The 23,606-nt window shown below is 39.4% G+C and overlaps 1 protein-coding gene across 2 annotated transcripts in view; it reads left to right on the top strand.

Moving 5' to 3' along the window:
* Positions 1-23,606, top strand: part of cadpsa (Ca2+-dependent activator protein for secretion a) — a gene marked incomplete at both ends in the record, with an annotated part of 130,172 nt that overhangs the window by 41,670 nt on the left and 64,896 nt on the right. For both annotated transcript variants that reach the window (XM_083892288.1, XM_083892287.1), the window contains 5 exons: positions 11,831-11,911; positions 13,151-13,387; positions 17,171-17,292; positions 22,019-22,130; positions 22,210-22,349. In XM_083892288.1, the coding sequence (XP_083748414.1) occupies positions 11,831-11,911; positions 13,151-13,387; positions 17,171-17,292; positions 22,019-22,130; positions 22,210-22,349 (692 nt within the window). The remainder of the gene's footprint in view (positions 1-11,830; positions 11,912-13,150; positions 13,388-17,170; positions 17,293-22,018; positions 22,131-22,209; positions 22,350-23,606) is intronic.

Raw genomic sequence — 23,606 nt, 5'->3', positions numbered from 1 at the left:
AATCATCAACTTTATAAACACACCTGAGCAGAAAGTACTCAAAATGTTTAAAATCACATTGCATTTGTGAAATATGGAAATACGTCACGGTTCAAGGTTCACTTGGCTCGTTTTTATGAACAAAAACTGACGTCTGCATGATTATTGCTACTTGTATCACTACTCAAAATGCAGTATAAAATTAATTATAACTTAGACTCAAAAAAAAATGCACTTTTTAAAGTCTGAATATGTGACCTATAAACACACAACCCCAGGATGTCCATATAAGGAGTTATGTATTATTCCCATGACAATTTACCATCGGTGCACCTGTGGCTCAAATCTGGTGAAAGATCATGTCATGTGTGATGCCTGTCACTGCTCACTCATGTAGTGTAGACTCTATAAGACAGTACGTGGTGTAAGTGTTTGATGTCCAGTGATCCTCCGACCCTGAAAGGTGCAAACTAGGCTTTGTAGGTAATGGTGTAATGGGTAAGATTTATGACTCTGGGAACTTTTGATTGACATTTAGCCTTAACTATGGTATTGAAAACCACAGGGTGGGTTGGAGGGCTTGTGCAAAATTTGAAATTTGTCTAAGAACAACAGAACTCTAGGTCACTCTGAGGTTGTTGGTTTTTTTTTGGCAGAATTTGTGATAACAACATAAACACTGAACAAACCATACCGCAGCAACACATTGTCATTCACACCTCTAGCAGTATGTTGCTGCCAGTAGCCTATTTAAAATAAAATCATAAAATGTTTCCATTGCTGCATCTGAAAACAACAACAGAACACAAGCCAAGTTTTCTCTTTGGCGTTTTTATCGTTTCCTTATTTTACTACTTGCAACAAGAAAGAAAGACATGAAATGCCACAACACGGTTTCACAATGAGTGAGACTGATTTACCCCTCTGAAAATTGTTTGTTTCACTTTTATCTGCACTTCTTTGCTGATGTAGATAGTCAACATTTTCTTACGAATGTAAATCAATTGTAAGTTGTTACAAACATGAACTAAACCAGTGCATTATACCAGAATGTTCCCCAATGATTAGCTATTGACCTACATATTTATGTCAGTGTTTTATAGTTGCCCCTTAAAATAAACAACTGTGAGAGTGAAATGGTACAGGGCCAGTGCAGCTCCAGCTTCCTCTCACCCTGTGCAACTGTTGTGAGCCAGATAAATATCTTTTACCAAATCTGATTCTGAGCCAAAATACAGCTGCAAATGCATTACTCCTCTGTCTACCACAGACTGGCTGTTTGTCCTGCAGCATTTCCAATTTGTCTGTGTGACACAAGGTAAGATTGCAAATGTGAGCCTGCATTTTTCCACAGCTTTTTCCAGTTCAAAATTGTGCTCTTCTCACTCAGGGTAAAGTCTTTCCCAGCTTGCCGTTCCTGAAAGGGAAACAAAACATGGCAGGGGGCGGTACGTGTGCTGTGGCTGGTAATCCCCTTCAAATATACTGTACATTACTGCTGTGAAACCCCTGAATTCTCTGTGCATATTTCGTTCTGACAACACAGATGTTGAAGGTGAGACCAAAATAACCCCCAGTCCCTAGAATCATCTTTACGGTTAAACTCTGTGTTTGACCTCAGCACCACCAGCGTGTGAGAATACAGATGCAGAATGTCTATTGATGACATCGTTTACGCAAGCACCAGACACACACGCACGCACAAACGTGTGCAAACACTCACTAGTGCCCTTTATCTCCTTGTGTGTCGTTGCCATGGCAGCTGTACACAGAGGCTACCGCTTGTCACCATCCCCCTTCCTTTGTCATACCAACTGTTGTCCCCTTTGTCTGAATTAAGGGCGAGTGATTGCTTTTCTTTTAATCACTATCAGGGTTTGGGGCGTTAATCCATCCAGAGGAGATATTGGAGAGAGGAGGACAGATTTAGGAAGGATGAAGCTTTTAATTTGATCAGATGTTAAAGGTTGATGCCGATGATGGAGATCTATCAGTATTTTTAGTTAGAGTGTAAATGTTGGGAGCAGGTGGAATGGACATATAGCTTTATTCTCAACCCTCGCCTTGCACTCGTCAAAGGAGCTAACGAACTACAGTTTTAACCAATGTGTTAAATTTCTCAATGGTCTCTACCAGTAGCTAAATGGTCTGTATTTATGTATATAGCACTTTTCTAGTCTTGATGACCACTCAAAGCTAGTTTACACTACAGTTTTGCCATTCACCCATACCTTCATACAGCATGTGTGAAAGCAGCACACTTTCTATCAATCATCTTTCATACCCATTCACACGCTGCACGTAGCATAAACAGCTGATTCTTAAACGAACAAGTGACAACGTTCTAATCGCGTTCTTGTGTAAGTTTAATATTGAATTTTAAATACAACACAGTACATATGTGACGACATTTTAGAGGAAGCCGAGCTTCCCTTGCTGTCTTGGAGCGATCACCACTGGTCTCTACATACAGACCTGTTTGCAGGTGATTCCTTTTTACGACATCATCAGGGATTAGTCCCATATTTGTTCCTCTGAATTATGCAAGCAAGTTCTGCATCTGCAGTGGCTTATGCTTTCACTACACATTCCACACGCACAAACTGACTAGTACATGGTTTACTAGTACTAGTTTATCGTTGTAATGATGGTTATAACAGGAGGTGCAGGGCCCCAGTGTGATTTGAAGATGTCATTTGTCACTTTATGATTTGACTGAGACATGCTGAGGTGTCATCACTCCTCTCCTCTTCCTCTCCTACAATATGGCAAACAGTCTGTATTTATATAACACTTATCTTCTCTTGCAAACACGCAAAGCAATTTGCCATTTACATGCTCTCACATATACTGTACATCCGTTCAGCGCATCTATAAAAGAAGTATCGCTGAGGTAGATGTTCCAGAATGGGAATATATAAATAAACATGATGATTTTCATCAGTTTTCTGAGATGTAGTTGTTATATTCTGTCGATTGTTTCAAGGGATCCGATTGACATTAGTGAACTGTGAATGACACCGTGTTTAAATTTAAATGACATGGTGACCATTGTGGTTTCCTAAAATTGCTTCCTGTTTCAATGGAAGGTTAAAACAAAAAGCCTTTTGTTTTGGTTTTCCAACTCATCAAAGAGCAACAATTACCTTTATGGTGACGCTTGTAGCAGCTAAATGTTTGTGGAATTCACAATAGACCGGCATTTTTGCTTCTTTGCGGCATCACCTGCAAAATCACATAAAAAAAAAACAAACAAACACACACTATATCACATTCAAACAATGAAGCTATGAAAAGCCCTGTTAATACTTTCAGTGGGGATATCAATAGCAACTTGACGAGTCAGCTGCTGAACCAAATGCAATGTATTGTAATCGCATCACTCAACCACTTTGTTCACCACGCTGGAGTTCAGCTCAGGGTCGTCTGCAGTACTTGACACAGATGTTCTCTTTCACCAGAATACTTTCTATTTGTACAATCACAGAGGTTTGCGCTGTTGATCTACAACCCTTGTTGTTGAATTGTTTTGTGTAAAAGACACGCAGTGCTCCAGAAAGTTTTCCTTACATATCTACAGTATTTGAAGCGGCTTATACTTTTAAGTATCTCTTTGAATTAAAAATTAAAGAGTTGGTGTATTAGACCTAGACTTAAACTACACCCATTTAAAGTTAATGGCTTTAAACAACTTGCACCTGTGGTGGCTTTCCTCAATATATTTTTCATAACCAGTCTACAGTAAGTGCTCCTCGATGATTGTTTTTATTGTCTTTGTATTTATAGCTTTTTATGTTCCTACTCTCATGTGGCTTATTATTTATATAAATATTCTTCTCCTTTTGTGGAGACAACCAGACCAGCTCTACACTTCATCTACTCGGTCCTGAAGGATTATTGAGAACTATTTTTCTATGAACGTTCATTTTTGTTTGGTTGAATTTTTTTGATTGATTTTTTTTATTTTAATTGAATACTTTGTTTCTCAAGTTGTGTGGAAAACAAGAAACAAATCTGATCTCTGTTGCCTCTGTCCTTCCTGTTACTAACCAAATTGTGTACTTGCTACTTTTCTTACAAGTGATTCTGACATGATGTAGTTTTTTTTTTTTTATTTTTTTTTTTTTTAAAAGGTGCCATATGTAAGAATGTGGCCAAAAACGGTTACTACATTCAAATTAAAAATAACAGAGGTCTTTTAGGTTTTGTTTTTCTGACGTAACTGGCAACCAGTGGTTGCTCGGCAGCTGAGACTCTACTGACTGCAATGATTGGTAGGTGGCGCCACGTGCCAAAACATGATTTCAAAACATAAACGTGATTTGCAGTCTGCAAAATATATTTTTTAATGCAAATATTTTGGCTGTACTGTTGTTGTTGGTGAGTTCAGTTTGTTATATGAACATTATTCCTGAGTCTCTGTGACATTGTATGGCCAGTTGCTTTAGATTCATTACATAATGCACCTATAAATAATAATGAGGGATTTACTGCTTTTTGTATGAAGTATTGACTGTGATGCTAATGATGAAGCAAACTACCAGGACTACTAATTTGCAGTAGTCCTGGTATTGTGGTATGTGGACAGCCTCACGTATTAAGCAAATGCATCTTTGCCTCTTTCCCCACCCTTTATTCAAATATATATTGATGTCATGAATCTACACAAGAGCAACATTATGTTTCTAACAAGTCTGATTATACAGATGTGTGACTGCAAGAGGAATAGTGATGAGCTTGAGTGAATCAAAGCCCTGGTTATGCTGCTTTAACAAGAAATAAGATTCAATCACTATTAATATTGTGGCAGTAGCTATAAATATATGAATGCATGATCTCTGATTAGCACAATTTATTTTTTCTCCTTCAGCTGAGGAGGTGGTGAATGCGTCTTGAGGGACTGTGTATATGCAGCCTGAGGATGTGGACACATATCAGATCAGATCTGAGGGTGTATTTAGGACGGATTAGGATTGTTCAGACATACAGTACGTAGCACGATCTGGATGTGATCAGATCACTCGGGATGGATTTCGCTAGTTTGTGTTCTTCCCCACAGCCTGCTTTGTTTGCCTTGCTTCCCGACTGCCTGGACTACCTTTTCTCTGTATGTGTCTTTGTAGCTCATACAGCAAACTTTCCAAAGCTCCAGGAGACTTGCACAAAGAGGTTCACACTTAAAATTTGTACCGTATATTTTTTCCTCTGGAGCACAAATAGCCATTAAAAATTGAACAGGTTTTTATAGAATCAAATATATTGTTTTGTCTGTGCATTTACAGAACAACATATATGGCCAATTATGGTCCTGCATGGTCAAACGACATCCACCCTGGCATCTCTTTATAGACTTGCCACTCTAGAACATTGTCACATTACTTTATGTTTAGGTCTTAATGGACAAAATCAAATTTGTTACAGCTGCTACAGGCCTTTTGTCACTGGAAGCTTTAACAGACATTTTGGCCATTGACTGACCTCTTCTTCCCAAAGCTGTCGTCTCTCATTAAGTGCACGGTCTCAGTTCACACGGCACGACTTTAAGAGTCACTGAATCGCTGTGCATCCTACACACTGGGCTGCCATGTGATGGTGAGTCTTTGTAATCACTGTGAGTTGACATTACATGAGGGAGCAGGGATGGACACACACACACACGCAAGCACACACACTACATTTCACCAGGAAGAACCGCCGCCTGATATCTGCCATCACAAAAACACATGTAAGAAGTCACACATGAAATTACACGCTCAGTTTAGTTCCGTTTTGATGTCAACCTCCCTGTCACCATGTTTTTAAATGTTGGATTTCATTTTTTCTTTCCCACATCTTCTCTCTGATGAAGTGGGGTTCTATTTGTGTTATGCTTGTCATCACCTAGTTCTGATCTCTGAATGGCTGGATTGGCGTGACATCCAATTAGTCACAACATTATTTGGGAGCAGATTGTTGTGCTGACTAAGCTGATGAGCTTTAGTCCACTACAGTCCCATGAAAATAATTCAGAAGGATTACATGATAGATATGTGTATTTTTTTCTGCCTGTTGACATCATAGTCCACTGTGGTATTTTATGAGGAGAAAACTGCTGTTGGAGTTGGGTGCTTTACTCAGTGTCTCTAAGTGACTCACTCAAAATGTAATGTTTTCATATCTGCTGAACAAACACAGTCAAGGACATTTTTGAAAGAAATAAAAAGTGCCGTAGAGGAGATGATCTGAGTTCAGTCGGTAGAAAAAGTGGCTCAGTTGGACTTCAGAGGAACATGGTTTTAGGAATGCAAAAAGGGGGTTCTGGCTCAACAGGGAACTAAATATCTTGTCGAAGCGTTTTAATGCACTGAGCAGAGAGACCACCCTCAGCAGCATGAGGAACTTTCTGAGTTCCATTTCAACATTTTAAACCTCTGTCTCAGTTCATTTTCTTCCTCTGACCTTGTCCACATTGAGTCACTTCACTCCACAGACTGTGTGCACAACGACCACATTTCAATCATGTATATCACATGCATATGTTTCGCAAACACAGCTGTCAATATGGACGTGTTGCTCATGTGTAACATTCAGACAACCTGCACTCTGAGTGCTGCCAAAACAGGAGCTACACTAATGTGACTGCGCAGATTGTACATGCTAAATTAATGCATACTCTGCAGCAATAAAACAAATGGGATGCCCGTTTTATTTGCATTATTTTCTATTCCTCATCTATGGTACTGTTGCACATACAGTACAGATGTAGTTATTTTGTATACTATTCATCCACATTAAGCAAAAAATAAGGCTTTTTTTCTGTTGGTAGGTGGTCATCTTATGCATCTGCAAATACAGCTCAATGTACAGAGCTTTAACATTTTTAGTTATTTACACATTCTGAAAGTGTGGTTTCTAAGCTTTCCAACAATGTCTAACACATGGAAATATCTGAACATATTTGAAGAAGATGTGGCCTGTTGCATGTCCTCAATCTGGTAGATGCATATTTCTAATATCAAACAAAATACTTGTTGCCGGTTTTCCCGTGGCTCATATAGGGTGAATTCCAATTCCTTGCTTAATCTCAAAAATGCGCTATCCCGCTAGTGCAAGTGCTGTCCCGATTCTCAGAAAAATTTAGTTGAGGGGCAAGTTTAAGGGCTGTATCGCCCTCAATATTGAGATTTTCCGAGACCACCCTTGGGAGCAAGTGGTTGTGGTATTTGTATGAGTATCATCTTATAACTAACTGACAACCTAATAACTTGACTGACAAACGGATCGTAATAAATAATCGTGACATAAATGTGTTCTTCTTCTTTTTTGGAGTTGACAGACTGGACGCAGCTTTCGCGTTATTCTGCCCCCCACAGTCTGAAGACGTATCTGCATTTAAGGGGTGTCCCATTTCTAAGTGACAAAATAACCCTCAACACTTGGTTTTGAGGGCCAGTTAAGATTAAGGCTTGAGCTTGAGGGTTAAGATAGGAATTGGCCCATAGATAGCTAATTCCAGGAATTAGACTTGAACAACCATTCTGTCCTGTCATCATCAGTCAATCAGAGCATTTCAAGATTGCATTCACCATTGGTATTCTCAATTCATCATAATTAGGGCAATATGGAAGGGAGCGCAACTGGAGCCTTTTTCACACAAGTGAGCAGGTAAATCTGGGATATTTGAACCCAGATGACTCTGCTAATAAAAGGCAATTAACACTATTCCCAGTGACATGACAAACACAGTTGAACTCAGTCACAGTGTAATAATTGTTACTATTTTGCATCTTTAACTTTGGCAAGTGAAATACTTCACTATTAAAATAAAATCAGATGAGATACAAATTATTAATCCCATCATTTCTGGGAATTCACCTGAACCTTTTTTAATGTATGGTCTTCCGGGTGAGGAATAGAATCAACTAAATACTAAATTCTAACTTCTTGACAAGTTTGCTGTAATGTGAGATTCAACACAGTGATATGGTTTAATTAATATATGTATACTGTAAATCAGCCTTCTTCATTTATGTATCAGATCTGTGGTGCGTATTATAAGAGAGAGCGAGACACCTGCCTGGTGTCAGCATTAATTCATGTTCCTCAGTCAGTGGTAACAGCAGGGGTGGCTGTTCTAGCAAGATGTTAATGCAGCCACTTGGAGAAAAATCAATAGCAGTGACAGACAGGTTGGGACGAGTAGGTGGAAGGGGGCAGACCTGTGGCCTTTTTTTTTTTTATTTACTTGTTCATCACATCCTGCAACAGAACATGCTGTAGGTACGTTATAAAGGAGAGACCTATATCGTTACAGTTTCACTCACATGTTGAAGACCCCTCCGCTGCCACAAAAAAAAACATATTGATTTTGAAATATGTTTGTTGGAAAAGTAAACAGTGAACCTTGAATACGTGCAGGAAGTCTGAGAATGAGAAAACTTGTAAATATATTTTTACACAATTCTGTAAATTGTAAGTCTTACTTTTAATTTCAGTGTCATCTTCAGAGTCCAAGCAGCCTGACTTTTAATGAGAGCTCTGAGACAGCATTTCCTGAGCAAAGATGTTCAGAATACACTTCTCCCTAGAGCTTCACCAGCAGCACATTTTTTACTTAATACCTCTGCTAATACAAGAACAGTTTGCTCAACTGGCTTGTTCTGGTTCACGTCTTAATAATTTTTAAAGGTTAAACTTTAATGTAACCCCTACATTCAGTTGTTTTCTTCCAAAAATAAATTAAATACAGAGTAATCTCTATTTTACACACGATAATTACACCCTTTAAATTGAAAGGGCTTTGCAGCCTTGAACGCAATAAAGTCTTCTCTGGCTCCGTCCTGCAAATCATCATTCCTTCTTTCTCTTCAGCTTTGACCTCATAACCGTAACCGCATCTCCTAAGTGAAACATTTTCTCTGCATTTATGTGCAAACCCCTTAAATTTAACAGATTATAAAACACGTCCAGAGAAAGTGGGGGGGACGTCAGGTGATTGTTCAACTCAGGAGTAGGTTAACAGATGATTAGATGGACATGGACCCAGGGACAAAGTCTGGGGACATCTGGTGCGTGGAAGAAGAATGACTGGCCTGTCATGAATGAAGTTTCACTGTGCTCCAATAAGATCCCTTGCTGTTTGGAAAAATGGTAAAGACTCGCTTTTCTCTGCTTTCAATCTTCATTTTATGCACATTCTTCACCAGATACATGTTTTCGTAACCGATTGACATTGTCATGCTTGTTAATTGCATCTTTCATCACCAGCTGACGTACTGTATGTGCATGGGGTGCATTGGTTTGTAAACCAATGGTTAACTCTTCCACTTGGACATGTGAGAGCACAGCTGCCCTTTATCCTTATCTCCCTCAGACATGCTTCACTCTGGGTCCACTTCACCACCTCACATGCCCTGAATGTCATTTTGTCTCAGAAAATACATTACTTACAAAATGCTACTGAGTTTGCAGGTGGTGAATGATGAGGACAGATGGTGAATGAATGATGAGGACAGATGGTGAATGAATGACGAGGACAGGTGAATTATGAAGATATGTGATTTGGAGCTAATTTAAGTCCCTGAGTTAGTGACATTTGTGACCTTTAACCCATTTTGACTGATACATTATGTGTTTACATATTTTATTTTGTCAGCACTTTAATTTGTAAAGGTTTGCCTATAAGATTTGTGTCACTTTGTCCTTTTTGCAGGACACAAGAACAAAACAGTAATTAAGTAAGAGTACATTTTAAACAAGCTACATTTTTTGACCAATACTTTTACTTGTACAAGTAAACTTTTATCAAAAAAGTGGTAGACTATTTCAGTACTTTTTCCACCTCTAATGAATAGTCACATTAACTAAAGAATAATCAAACATTTATGCTCGTCCTTTTGGCAAGATTCTGTCACCCCCTGTAATGTTATATATCTGTCCCCCCCCCCCACACACACACACTACTCATTGAGTGGTGCGACAACAGTGCCATTGACTTGTTCCACCTCCTTTGTAATCAGCAGGCAGTGCTGCAGAGAAATTGTGCAGCCAGGGGCCAGAGCTGCTGATGAGTTCCACATGGCTCTCACATTGATTCCTGCTCTTGGTGCCGCTGGCCTCCGTAAGAAGCTAGGCTTCACAAGGCCGACTTGGAAAGGGAATATATTGACAGGTGTAAGCAATAACATCGCCCAGAGGGAATTTTCTCTGTGATTAAGTGTACTTACAACCATGGAGGACAATGCACTTTAATGAAAAAAAACTCAGCCATTCAAACTGTGTGAAACAAGTTTCGTTTTAATGCAGACATATCTCAGAAACATAAAAGGATTTAAAATCATCATTCACGGTGATCTGCTAGACGTTTAATCCCTCTTGTGTGTCCAAGCAGAGGCATTTCAAGGGAGTTTGGGCAAAACGCAAATTAGACCTGAGGGGGCCCCACATTAAACAAGACCAAATCTTCACCCGTCAAACCCACAAAACAAAAACATATTTGCTATGCTACACAAAATTACCTCAATATGTTTTTTTTATTTAAAATTAGGGCTGTCAAAATTAACGCGTGATTAATTTGTGGAATTAACGTGTTAATTTTTTTAATGCATTAACGCACTTTCTCACTTTCATCACGCTAAGGGTAGACGTGCAGACGTGTTTATGAACGGGACCGTACCTATGTTCCCCGGGTCCTATGTTCCCCGATTTGGTTGTGACCGGGGAACATAGGACCCTTTCTCTAACCCTAACCCTAACCCTACCCTTTTTCAAAAAAAGGGTCCCATGTTCGCCTGTCACATACAAAGTGGGGAACATAGGACCTTTTTTGGGAAAACGGGGAACATAGGACCCAGGGAACATAGGTACGACCCCTTTATGAACAGGCAAGGCAGGCAACTGCTTGGGACCCCGAGCCGATAGGGGGGCTACCGACACTCGGAGCCTAAATGCATCAGTGACCAGCCGCATCCCCGTCCCCCTTAAACAACAATGACATCTCGGTAGGAAACCCCCCTAAAGGGGCCCCATGTCACCTCACGTTAACCTGTGTGAAGTTATCGTTCTGCAAGTTGTAAATGAAGCAGAAGGAAAATGAAGAGGAGTTATCAATCAGGAAGTTAGAAGAGCTACTGGCGCAGATAATGATATAATCATAATATTAACAGTCATTGTGTAACTAACAGGGACACAGACAGCAGGGGGTCGTACCTATGTTCCCCTGGTGCTATGTTCCCCGTTTTTCCGGGGAACATAGGACCCGGGGAACATAGGTACGGTCCGGACAGCAGCTAACATTAGCGTCAGAATGCTAGCTAACGCTAACGCTAACTAGCAGAAGCAGGTGCTGATGAGGAATTTCCTGCAGTGGGTTTAGTACCACAAGAAAACAATTTAACTTCTTTACTTTATATTTTGTTTAAAATGTGAGTTATTTACAGTGCATTGTGTAGTTTTTCAAAGTTATTTACAGTATTTTATTTTTTCTATTTATTTATATTGTCTTATAATGTGGGTTCTTTACAATGTAATGTTTCTTTTTTTACTAAGTTTGTATAGGTTTTTACAAGTTATTTACAGTATTTTATTGTTCTTTGCATTTATATTTTCACATACTTTATTTATCTCTCCGTTCCTACAACAATATAAAGAGAAAATTTGAATTTTTCTGGCATATTTAGGAATGGTAATTAATCGTGATTAATCGTGATTAATCCACAGCTACCCTGTGATTAATCTGATTAAAAATTTTAGTCTTTTGACAGCCCTATTTAAAATATATCTTTAGTCTCAGAAAGTGTAGTTCTTCTCTTTATTTGTGTAATTTGCCATTTTTATTGTTTTCATTTCAAAACATACTGCATATATTTTCCAGCTGGACAACCCCGATGAGCAGGCGGCGCAGATCAGAAGAGAGCTGGATGGACGACTTCAAATGGCAGACCAGATCGCTCGAGTAAGTACAGGATATATGGATGAGTGGGTGGATGGATAGGTGGAACAGTTCGTTAGCTCGCAAAGTTAGACAATGCCATCATTTATCTTGTCTTTTAATTCTATTTCTCATCTTGGTTTGTCAATGCAATTACTGCATGACTCATTTCCATGTGTGTGTGGCATATTACCCTTAATTACAATTGGATGAGAGAGTTGTACTCTTTACAGACTTGATCTAATCAAAGAATTGCACTAAAACACATGAGGCTGACATAGCCTTTATTTTATTGACTTTAATGTCTGTTTTCCTCTGTGTTATTTGAATGTTTGCTTGCTATTTTAAATCTTCTGCTTCTGCTTCTGCTCTCCTCTGTGTGCCTTGTTGTAAGTATTTATTTGGTACAATAACTCAATTTTTTTTGTTTGAAACGACCCCCAGAACAGAAACACCCTTAATCAGTGTCATTAAGAATGCCTGTGATGTTTCTGTAGTGTACGATAATACAGTATATAATGGGGCAATATATCATTCGCCTTACTGCGATAATGCAAACTAAAAAAGTGTCTGGTACAGACACATTTATAACTAGAAAAGCACTCGAAAAGTGCAGACCTCCGCCAAGACAGCTCAGCCCCCCACCGCCTCCCCCCACGGATCACGCCCACAATTGAATCACTTGTTCCTGGTCCCATTGCGGACAGTTCCTGGAAATTTCATCCAAATCTGTCTGTGACTTTTTCGAGTTATGTTGCTAACAAACAGACAGACAAAAAACTCCAGTGAAAACATACCTCCTTTGCGGAGGTCAATTAAACAGTGTGGGAGTTTCGCATATTGACATCTATGACCTACTGCTTTATCCTCCACATGAGGGTCACAGAGGGGCGAGTCCATCACAGAGCCAGATACATAGACATCCATCCTCTCTCACACTCAATTCAGAGTGTCCAATTGACCGAATCCCCATACTCCATGTTTTTGGACTGTGGGAGGAAGCTGGAGAACCTGGAGAACCCCCCCCCCCTGCAAACTCTATGCAGAAAGACCCTTGTTCCAACCTGGTTGCAAACCAGTGTCTTCTTGCTGCAAAGGCAAGAGTGCTAACCACAACACCAATCTTGTGGCCAGATTGACATGTTTTATTAGAATTATTTTAACACTGTGGTTTATAAAATGCATTCTTGGTTTTGTTTTCTTTGGACATGTGTGGACCGTGTTGCTCCTCAGTGAATTTCTTTTCTTCCTGTTTCGGTCCAGCATGGTGGAAGGTTCCCAAAGTTCCCCACCAGGGAGATGGAGGCCATGTTCATCGAAGAGCTGCGCTCCTCTGTCAACCTGTTGATGGCCAACCTGGAGAGCATGCCCGTGTCCAAGGGAGGAGAGTTCAAGCTGCAGAAGCTGAAACGAGGCCACAACACGTCCATCATGGACATGGGTCAGGAGGACGAGAACACGTTGTCCAAATCTGACGTGGTGCTGTCTTTCACTCTGGAGGTTGGTGGAAAACTGATAATAAGAGCTAATTGGTTCGGAGTACTTACTGCATTGGAATACTCAATTTACATGAGAGTACTATAACAACATGATGTAATTGTCATAGGGAAGTTGTATTATGGTACTGCTGTCTTATTTCTAATGGTAATAAGAACAGGAGTTAATATTACACTAATGTTATTTCATAAGTAATGTCCAGGTAACATGAAACATGAAAATGTTCATTCAAGTTGATAATTAAAATGATATAAAGTTGAAATTCATCCTGCCTATGGTACCACACACATTACTAATCTTATTGCCAAGTTACTACTTGGCGATTCCTCTTAAAATAAGATGGTAGTATCATTGTTTTACTACCATGTTATATTACTATACTATTACCATATTTTTACCGTAGAGTAATGTTAAGTGTTACCATTACTCTTCTTTTTTAATGATGTCTCTCTTTGCTGTTTGTGTTACACAGAGGAAGTGGATGAATAAGAAAACCGTAATCAGTCCTATATGAATGTAGTATATATCAATATTAATATAATAATGGTGTTAGTGCTTGACTTTAAGGTTCATCCACTTAGGAGCACGATTGTGTGAGGCATATATTACCATCTGCCGATTAGAATTTCATGGGCGGAAATGTTGAGGTACAAGAAGAAGCAGAAAATGCTGTAAAAACGATAGCTTGACTTACGATGGTGAGGGGTGAATTCTATATTGAAGAGCAAACCTGTGCATTGAAGCAAATAGAGGAGAGCTGTCATCTATTTTCCTGGTTCTCATCAGTCCTAAAGTGTTTTTTTTTCTGCATCTTTTTGTGACAGGACCTGTCTGATTTGAAAATGTTGTAAGTGATAAGTCTGTGGTTTTGGAGTGTTGGTATATGACGTACTTACACAGTAACTCTTACAGATTTTTTTGCTGCAAGTATGAGATGATGAAAGGGCTGGAAATGATTTGAAAAGGACAACGTTTTGTGCGTTTTATTTCTATTCCATGATGTTTGCTTTCAGTTGACTTAAAGCTCCAGTGTGGAACATCTGTTGCCCCGACAGGGAAGTAATTACCAAAACACTGCTTGAATCCCCCCCCCCCACACACACATTTCCAGGGTCTTTACTAAAACACAAAATGAGAGACAAAGAGTCGTATGGAGCTGATATGCTAACCCATTTGACAACAGTCTGAATATAACATCCATTTACACACTTAAATCAGAGTTTGCAAGGTATTACAAATATTATCTTCTCTCCTTTAGACAGCATTTTCCAACAGTAAGTTTGTAAACCAGTCACTCCCACACACTTCAGTCCACAATTGAATGTAGGTGTTAAAATTGAATCAACCTTTACTTTTAAGCTCATACAAAATATGTGGACTGCTGAATGGGGACGTGCTACCTTTTGATATATTACTTGAATCACTGTTTTGTTTTTTGAATATTTTGGACCTTTGTAGCTTAAATCCATTCTAGTAATATTTGCTAGAAATTCTCTTTTTTATTGCCACCATAATGTCAGTCAGTGAATATCACAGAAAAGGAAAATGAATGAAAGCACAAAGCTGGAATTTTTGAGCAAAATACATAAAAAACACCTACATGTTAAAATGGCTCAAAAAAATATCACAGTACTCTTTATTTACATTTACCTAAAGTGTTATGTGTAACACACATACTTAGGTGACAAAAGTTCCCTTAGCAGTTCAGTTAGTCCAGGAAAGCTGAGTGGTTTAGATAGAAGTGACGTTTTTCTGTCTCCTGGATGTGAAATAATGTAGAAATCAGCCTACAGAGTGTCAAATTTACCCTCCCTGTTTTTCCTCGAGAACCGTATTCGTTTTTTCAGGATTAGCGTGGGGGACTTGCTAATGAGTTGACACACATCTCCTAGGATTTCTTCTGACTGACGGACTCTTGGAAGCCTGACTTAATTGGCTGACAGGAGGAGCCAGAGGAAACTGACAGATGAATCCTCCGAAAAAACAAGCATGATAAATTACCTGTCCACTACCTGTGTAGAGCCTCTGTGGGCGTCTGTGCTCCGCAAAGATCTGATCAAGCATAAACTGCAGCGCTGTGATCATCTTACCAGATTTTCTAGCATCCCAGAGAAACAGGGCACCTTTCCATCTCTTCCAGTATGAGAAATACTTTGTGGGTGAGGTGGTGAGAAATTCTATCTTTTGTACAATGAATGCATTCTTTTAGCCTGGCAGCACCTGCCCACAGTTTGTGTCTCTAGCTCCTGTAAATGCTCAGGAGACATTGACACAAGACAGGCTTCAGTTTCAAATTAGATCTATCTTGAATTATGGTTCGTCGGAATTGAAGTGAACAGATCTGACACTGAAACAAAATGTAGTCTGTGTGTCACAGCAGACGAGCTGCATATGTCTAAATTCTGTATTTACACTAAACTTCCAGCAGCTATTTTTTTGTGCTTGTGTGTCATTGTCAACGTTTCTTAAACAGTGAGATAAGAAATTGCTCTTAAACCAAGGTTAGTGTGTTAGTTATCCAAGGCTGAAGTTCAATTGCTTCTGTCGTCAACTTTCTCTCTGCTTCTCCACTGCATATTCTTGTTTTTCTTCTCCGCTGACATTTTTGAGAGGAGGTAGGGAAGGTTGGGAAGGTTTTTAGGTTCGTTAATGTTCGGCATTTCTTATTATAGCTGCAGCTTGCTGTGTTTCGAATAACTCTTTTGGCAACCCTGTCAAAGAGCTACAAGCTGCATTTCCCTCTCTCTGTCACTGTGGTTCTACCTGCGCCGCGTGGATAAATCAAACTATTGCCCTCAACAAACTATTTGGACAGCAGGCAACACATTCATGCATTAATCAGTGTGCAGGATTGAGTGTGCTGAGATTAATGAAAGTGACTACAACAGAGCTTATTGTTAGATCACGTTTCATGCTTTCAGAATTACATTTAAATGCTTCACTGTTCTCTGCAGCTCTTCAGGCTAATTCTGAACTGTAGAGTCAAACAGGGTGGCGGTGGCGTCTGTTGTTACTCATTTGGAAAGAACCGCAACTGATTTCTTTTGCTTGTTTGCTTGCTCTCTACAGATGTTCTGTAATTGCACAAAAGCTGGACCATCTGTTTTCATTTGCTTTAGTGTACAAACTAGTAGAGAGACCTGGAAGCTTTGTTTTGTGAAACAACAATCACACCAAAAGCCTCTAAATCAGAGGTGAAATCCTTCCTCGTTTTAAATAAACAACTCGATACAGTTTAAATGGTTTTAAAATAGCATGGTTGACATGACATTTCAACAGCACAGCTTTATGGAAAATATAAAATCATGATTGTTGCAATTATTAAAGTGAGGACAAATCCAAAAAGAGACATTTAGAGAGATAAATAATACAAGTGATAATAAAAGTGAAGTGTTACTTTCAAATAGCAAACATTGCTTGTGAGAAGTGTAAAATTCCTGATATTTCAGCCCATAAAAGTCTGTCATTTGTGGTATTCCCATGACACATGCTTTGTTTTCAAGTGTTAATAATCCTGGTGTATTTAGCCAAAGTCCTTGGCACTGAATTAAAACCATTATTTTCCATCTACGCACACAATACTGCCACCATCTGGTCATCTGGTAAATGGCTTTCCCCAGGCTTTTAAGGTTTCAGACTGTTCCTTGCTTACCCCAGGTGAACTGTAATTTTGAAGGTCAATAACCCACAATCATGTAACTGTTATAATTATATTCACTGATGAATACCACACATTTCCTCTTGTTTTCTGAGTTGCTGTTCAAACTCCACCTGTGTGTGTTGCAGGTGGTGATCATGGAGGTCCAGGGTCTGAAGTCACTGGCTCCAAACAGGATTGTTTACTGCACCATGGAGGTGGAGGGAGGACATAAACTGCAAACAGACCAGGCTGAGGCCTCCAAGCCCACGTGAGTGCAACACAGATGAGTGTGAACTCTGATTTATTGCACTTGCGCACCTTTGATCCACAGCAGGACAAAAGTGGAGGCTTTGTTTTATGAAATCTCAAATAAGAAATGTTAAATCTAATGATAAACTCGTCTTTATCTCTGTAACTTGGGCCTTTTCAACTTTTTGTTATATTCTTTCTTATGGAGATAAAGAGAGATTTGAATATGAGGAAGCCACAAGTGGTGGTTTGTCACTTTTGATCCTTGAACGTGGGTGTTGTTTTGGCTGTAGGGGATGTTTTTTTATTTTATTCTCTACAGGGTTTAAACTCAGGAGGTGCACATTTAATTTCATGATTCACAGAGGTAACAAAGCCTTTTCATTATTTCTCAATGCTTCAGTGTAAGATGTGACACCACGGGTCACACTGTGTTTCCATGGTAGCGACTAATTGTCTCATCTCACACTTCCTGTTTGTCTGATTCACTCTTAACTGTTACTGTTTAATAGAACAAGCTGTTTTATTAGTAGTGTAGGGGGAAGTCGTGATGGAAATGGCTGACATGTATGACCACATGCAGGCTGAAAACATTGAAATACCACATTTTTAAAAACCCTGGTGAAGATTTACAAAGATCTTTTCACTGAACTTTCACTTTCAACAACCTACTGCAGCCCACTGGGAACTGGGTTCTGTCATTTAGATATATTATTTATCAAAGACACAATGAAATGCTGTGAAATACAGCACAATACTTTAGAAGAGGGAAACTGCTTAATGAGTACACCATTTTTTGCAAGTGATACAAATTCACGTTAATACTGTGCATACATTATCTATATATTTTTAACATTAAACAACACATGTACATGATTAACCCTTTAAATGTGCATTATGTAATAAATCTAAAGCAACTGGCCATAAAATCCTCCTAATATGTCACAGAGACTAAGGAATAATATTCATATAACAAACTGAACTCAACAACAACAACAGTACAGCCAAAATATTTGCACTAAGAAAATATTTTTGCAGACTGCAAATCATGTTTATGTTTTGAAATCATGTTTTGGCATGTGGCGCCACCTACCACCATCTACCAGTCATTGCAGTCAGTAGAGTCTCAGCTGCCGAGCAACCACTGGTTGCCAGTTACGTCAGAAAACGGAACCTAAAAGACCTCTGTATTTTGAATTTTAATGTAGTAACCGTTTTTTGGCCACATTCTTACATATGGCACCTTTAAGAGAATGATACTATTTCATAATATTGTCATTTATTTAATGTGAATAGAATACTTATTTACTGTTTCCATGTACACTTTTCAGCAGATAAATTAGCAACAGCACCAGGCTGGGGCTGAGAATTGTATATGATCTTACATATGAGGTTAAAAAATAGAATAAAGACAAGGCAAACAATGAAGAATAAAACTTCCAAAAAAAAACACATAGTTGTACACAATACCCAACCAAAGAAAAGTCATATAATCAGTATTACTTACTGTGCAAGCCTGTTGCCTTCAGCTGGTCAGATGTCGGTTCAGCAAAAAAAAAAAACTTCAGCTGATGAACTACATTTACTGAATGACCAGGTTTTTCAGGCAGATGCCAGGACTCATTGGGCTCAAGTGGTGACAGAATGGTTGAGGGAGCATGACTTCATTTTCACACGTGGACTGGCTACCACAGAGTCCAAGCTTCCACCCCATTGAGAATTTCTGGGGTGTGTGAAGAAGACTAAACACAGCGGTCCATGTCGCCCATCAAAAACACAAGTGAATGCAACTGTGGACTAAAATAGATGTTGACATTACCTAAGCTTATTGAAGTAATGTTGTGATCAAAGCTGAAGTCGATCCAAATTTTAGGATTTTAGAAGACATATTGCTTATTTTTCCAATCTCATAAAGTGCATTAGCACTCAAAGCAGCTACAAGATTTACTCATTTTGTAAAGCCAGAGAAATGTAAAGCTTTACATAGAGGTTTGTGTGAGTAAAAAACTTAATTTAGATTGGAGGCGTGTGTAATATAATAGAAATGCTAAATGGCCAAAACTGACATAAGATCCAGGAGATGTAGTGTTGGAGATTAGTACAATACAAGTACATTGTAATTCTAAATGCACTGTAAATTGCTTTTACTTACAGTTTGTAAATACAGTATGACTTTAATGTTCACTTCAGAATTTTACAACCAAATTAGATCTTATTGTTAAACTCATCGTGGTTCTGTGATCATGTATAAGCAGCAGACCAAGTGCTGTGGAGCCCGTCTAATCGCACGTCCCTCAGAGAATTGCAGGAATTTTGCAGTGTCTCTGTCTAATTCACTGCTGGCTACCGAAGCAGTTGATGTGTTATTATGAGTCCCTGTGGGACCATTACAGGGGCATTTTGTTCACTGCTTTATGTCTGCTAATAGCATAGGATTACCACTTTCTAATAATCATGAAATTATTTTATTCGTTGCTCTCACCTCAGTGTCCTTTTTCAGTCTACCTCACTTATGCGAGAGCTGAAACTCCACAACAACAGGTCTCACATCAGCTTAAGTGCAGACAAGAGTTGTGCTGTGTATTATATTTTACCACTAGGGGGTCCTTAAAAAGATGGGAACTGAAATTTCATAATTAGCTTTTATTGTGTTTGTATTCCGAAATTAGTTGACCGCAAATGACATATAAGCTTTGAGACGAGTCAGGTTGACCCTGTTGCTATGGCTAAACTCTTCTTAGGTAGAATCCTGTGACTGTGTCTCATTACCTCATACAATCTCTGCAAAAGAATCTGAACTTACCTTTTTTACATTGCAAAACAAAGATAAAACCATATATGACTCAGGCCACTGTGATGATAGATGATAAAATCACATATGCATTTATATATACAGTACAGACCAAAAGTTTGGACACACCTTCTCATTCAAAGAGTTTTCTTTATTTTCATGACTATGAAAGTTGTAGATTCACACTGAAGGCATCAAAACTATGAATTAACACATGTGGAATTATATACTTACTATAAAGTGTGAAACAACTGAAAATATGTCTTATATTCACGGTTCTTCGAAGTAGCCACCTTTTGCTTTGAATACTGCTTTGCACACTCTTGGCATTCTCTTGATGAGCTTCAACAGGTAGTCACTTGAAATGGTCTTTCAACATTCTTGAAGGAGTTCCCAGAGATGCTTAGCTCTAATTGGCCCTTTTGCCTTCACTCTGCGGTCCAGCTCAACCCAAACCATCTCAATTGGGTTCAGGTCCGGTGACTGTGGAGGCCAGGTCATCTGGCGCAGCACCCCATCACTCTCCTTCTTGGTCAAATAGCCCTTACACAGCCTGGAGGTGTGTTTAGGGTCATTGTCCTGTTGAAAATGGTCCAACTAAACGCAAACTGGATGGAATAGCATGCCGCTGCAAGATGCTGTGGTAGCCATGCTGGTTCAGTATGCCTTCAATTTTGAATAAATCCCCAACAGTATCACCAGCAAAGCACCCCCACACCATCACACCTCCTCCTCCATGCTTCACGTGGGAACCAGGCATGTAGAGTCCATCCTTTCACCTTTTCTGCGTCACACAAAGACACGGTGGTTGGAACCAAAGATCTCAAATTTGGATTCATCAGACCAAAGCACAGATTTCCACTGGTCTAATGTCCACTCCTTGTGTTCTTTAGCCCAAGCAAGTCTCTTCTGCTTGTTGCCTGTCCTTACCAGTGGTTTCATAGCAGCTATTCTACCATGAAGGCCTGATTCACACAGTCTCCTCTGAACAGTTGTTCTAGAGATGTGTCTGCTGCTAGAACTCTGTGTGGCATTGACCTGGTCTCTAATCTGAGCTGCTGTTAACCTGCGATTTCTGAGGCTGGTGACTCTGATGAACTTATCCTCCGCAGCAGAGGTGACTCTTGGTCTTCCTTTCCTGGCACAGTCCTCATGTGAGCCAGTTTCTTTGTAGTGCTTGATGGTTTTTGCAACTGCACTTGGGGACACTTTCAAAGTTTTCCCAATTTTTCGGACTGACTGACCTTCATTTCTTAAAGTAATGATGGCCACTCATTTTTCTTTACTTAGCTGTTTTTTTCTTGCCATAATACACATTCTAACAGTCTATTCTGTAGGACTATCAGCTGTGTATCCACCTGACTTCTGGGGTGGTCCCAACCCCATTTATAAGGCAAGAAATCCCACTTATTAAACCTGACAGGGCAAACCTGTGAAGTGAAAACCATTTCAGGTGACTACCTCTTGAAGCTCATCAAGAGAATGAAGTGTGTGCAAAGCAGTAATCCGAGCAAAAGGTGGCTACTTTGAAGAAAGTAGAATATAAGGCGTATTTTCAGTTGTTTTACACTTTTTTGTTAAGTACATATTTCCACATGTGTTAATTCATAGTTTTGATGCCTTCAGTGTGAATCTACAATGTCAATAGTCATGAAAAGAAAGGAAACTCATTGAATGAGAAGGTGTGTCCAAACTTTTGGTCTGTACTGTATATATATATTATTTTGCACATAACAACCAATTAAAGTGCTTTTACGGTATGAGTCATCTTCACGCCCGTATAACCGGCAATGTTCTGTTTTCCTGTGATGCCTGTGAAGCAGTGTATCTTCACTGTACATGTGTTTCAAGCGCAGCTCAGCTGAGATCATGTCAAAGTGCATGGGGATCCATGACAAATGACAGTCCCAGAGACTATTATCATCTCCCTCTGTGTGTGTGTGTGTGTGTGTAGTTGGGGTACCCAGGGTGACTTCACCACCACTCAGCCATTACCTGCCGTCAAAGTGAAGCTGTTTACGGAGAGCACAGGAGTGTTGGCTCTGGAGGATAAAGAGCTGGGCAGGGTGAGAAATGACTTCATTTACTTCTGTATATCACACACACAGTAAATCGCACATGTTACTGATGTGTTGTCACTCACAGGTTGTGCTCCACCCGACACCCAACAGTCCCAAGCAGTCCGAGCTCCACAAGATGTCAGTGTCTAAAGGCTGTCCAGACAGTGACCTCAAGATCAAACTGGCCATTCGAATGGACAAACCACAAAACATGAAGCATTGTGGGTAAGTGGGAGTAGGATTCTGCCTTTGTGACCCTGAATGTTCTGAAATTAGATGCTTTTTCAGATTACATGTTCCCAGTTGTTTGTATCTCTGTACCCACTTATTTGAATACCTGTTTAAACAAGAAGCGTTGGTTTATTTCTGCTATTACAGTGATATACTCACTGACCAGTAGAGAGAGACATTATCTATAAAGCCAAATTGATATGGGCGTGGGTAATAGCATATTTTCATCTTAATACTGAAGCTTGTACGCAGTTATGTAAAATCACAGAATTGAGATATAATTCAGATACTGTAGTTTAACGAAGTAAAATAAGTCTCGTTTGGAAAGAGCAGTTACTTAAAATAGGTACCAGGTACTATCGCTAACGGAAACCCAAAATAACCGTGCCACGCCGAGATGAAGCATGCCGCGCTTGTGGAAAAGCTTTAGCAAGAAATTATTGATCGAGTGAGTGAGTGAGGGAGGAGTGGTATTGGTGGGTACAATCCCAGATGTACCTGCCAATGTTAACTGAAGCTTGCACCTAAAGTGCAGATGGAGAAGGAATGAACATGTTCACCTGGGTCTTGCATTAACACTGGTGCCAATCAGAGCCAAAGCTGATATACAGACGTGCATTACAGGGTTATTTGACTCGAGAGTAAATGCTGCTATGAGATACGTTCTTTTTTGACCAGTAGGAATGGAGTATCATAGATCATTTGGTTGTGTACTGTATACAGCTGGTGTGCCATTCAAAAGAAATCAAAACCCAGGCCAAACTAATGAGACATCACACAGCACAGTGCTGAGACAAAGCCATTGAAAATATGTAGAATAAAATAACTTCTTGTGTTTACCTGTTTATATTATTTTGGTGCTGCTCTTCTGTCTCTCACACTCACACTCAATGGAAACAACTGCAGTTTCCAGTCTTTAACATCAGAGTGTATTTTCTCTCGAGCAGAGTGAGATGTGTCAGCTTTTTAAAGTTAAAAGTGCATTAGTAATGAGTAAATCCTGTTCTAAACCCCAAATATGTTGCTTTGCTACCATCTTGAGGTTCTTAGTTGTTACTACATATACTATAAAATAGAATCCACATCAACAACATTTTATGGTGATGAACCAGCATCAGACCAATATAAATCCAATGCAATGTGTCTCCTTTTTGCAGCTGTTTGACACTACATTATTAAAAGTGAGGCAATTCTAGAAAATATGATGCTGATATTTTCATTCTTGTATGTGCTCAAATTTTAAGAAAAGTA

Source organism: Microchirus variegatus (genome assembly GCF_963457635.1).
Source record: "Microchirus variegatus genome assembly, chromosome: 7".
NCBI lineage: Eukaryota > Metazoa > Chordata > Actinopteri > Pleuronectiformes > Soleidae > Microchirus > Microchirus variegatus.
Note: the sequence above shows the minus strand (reverse complement) of the source record. Positions and strands in the feature narration are given on the sequence as shown.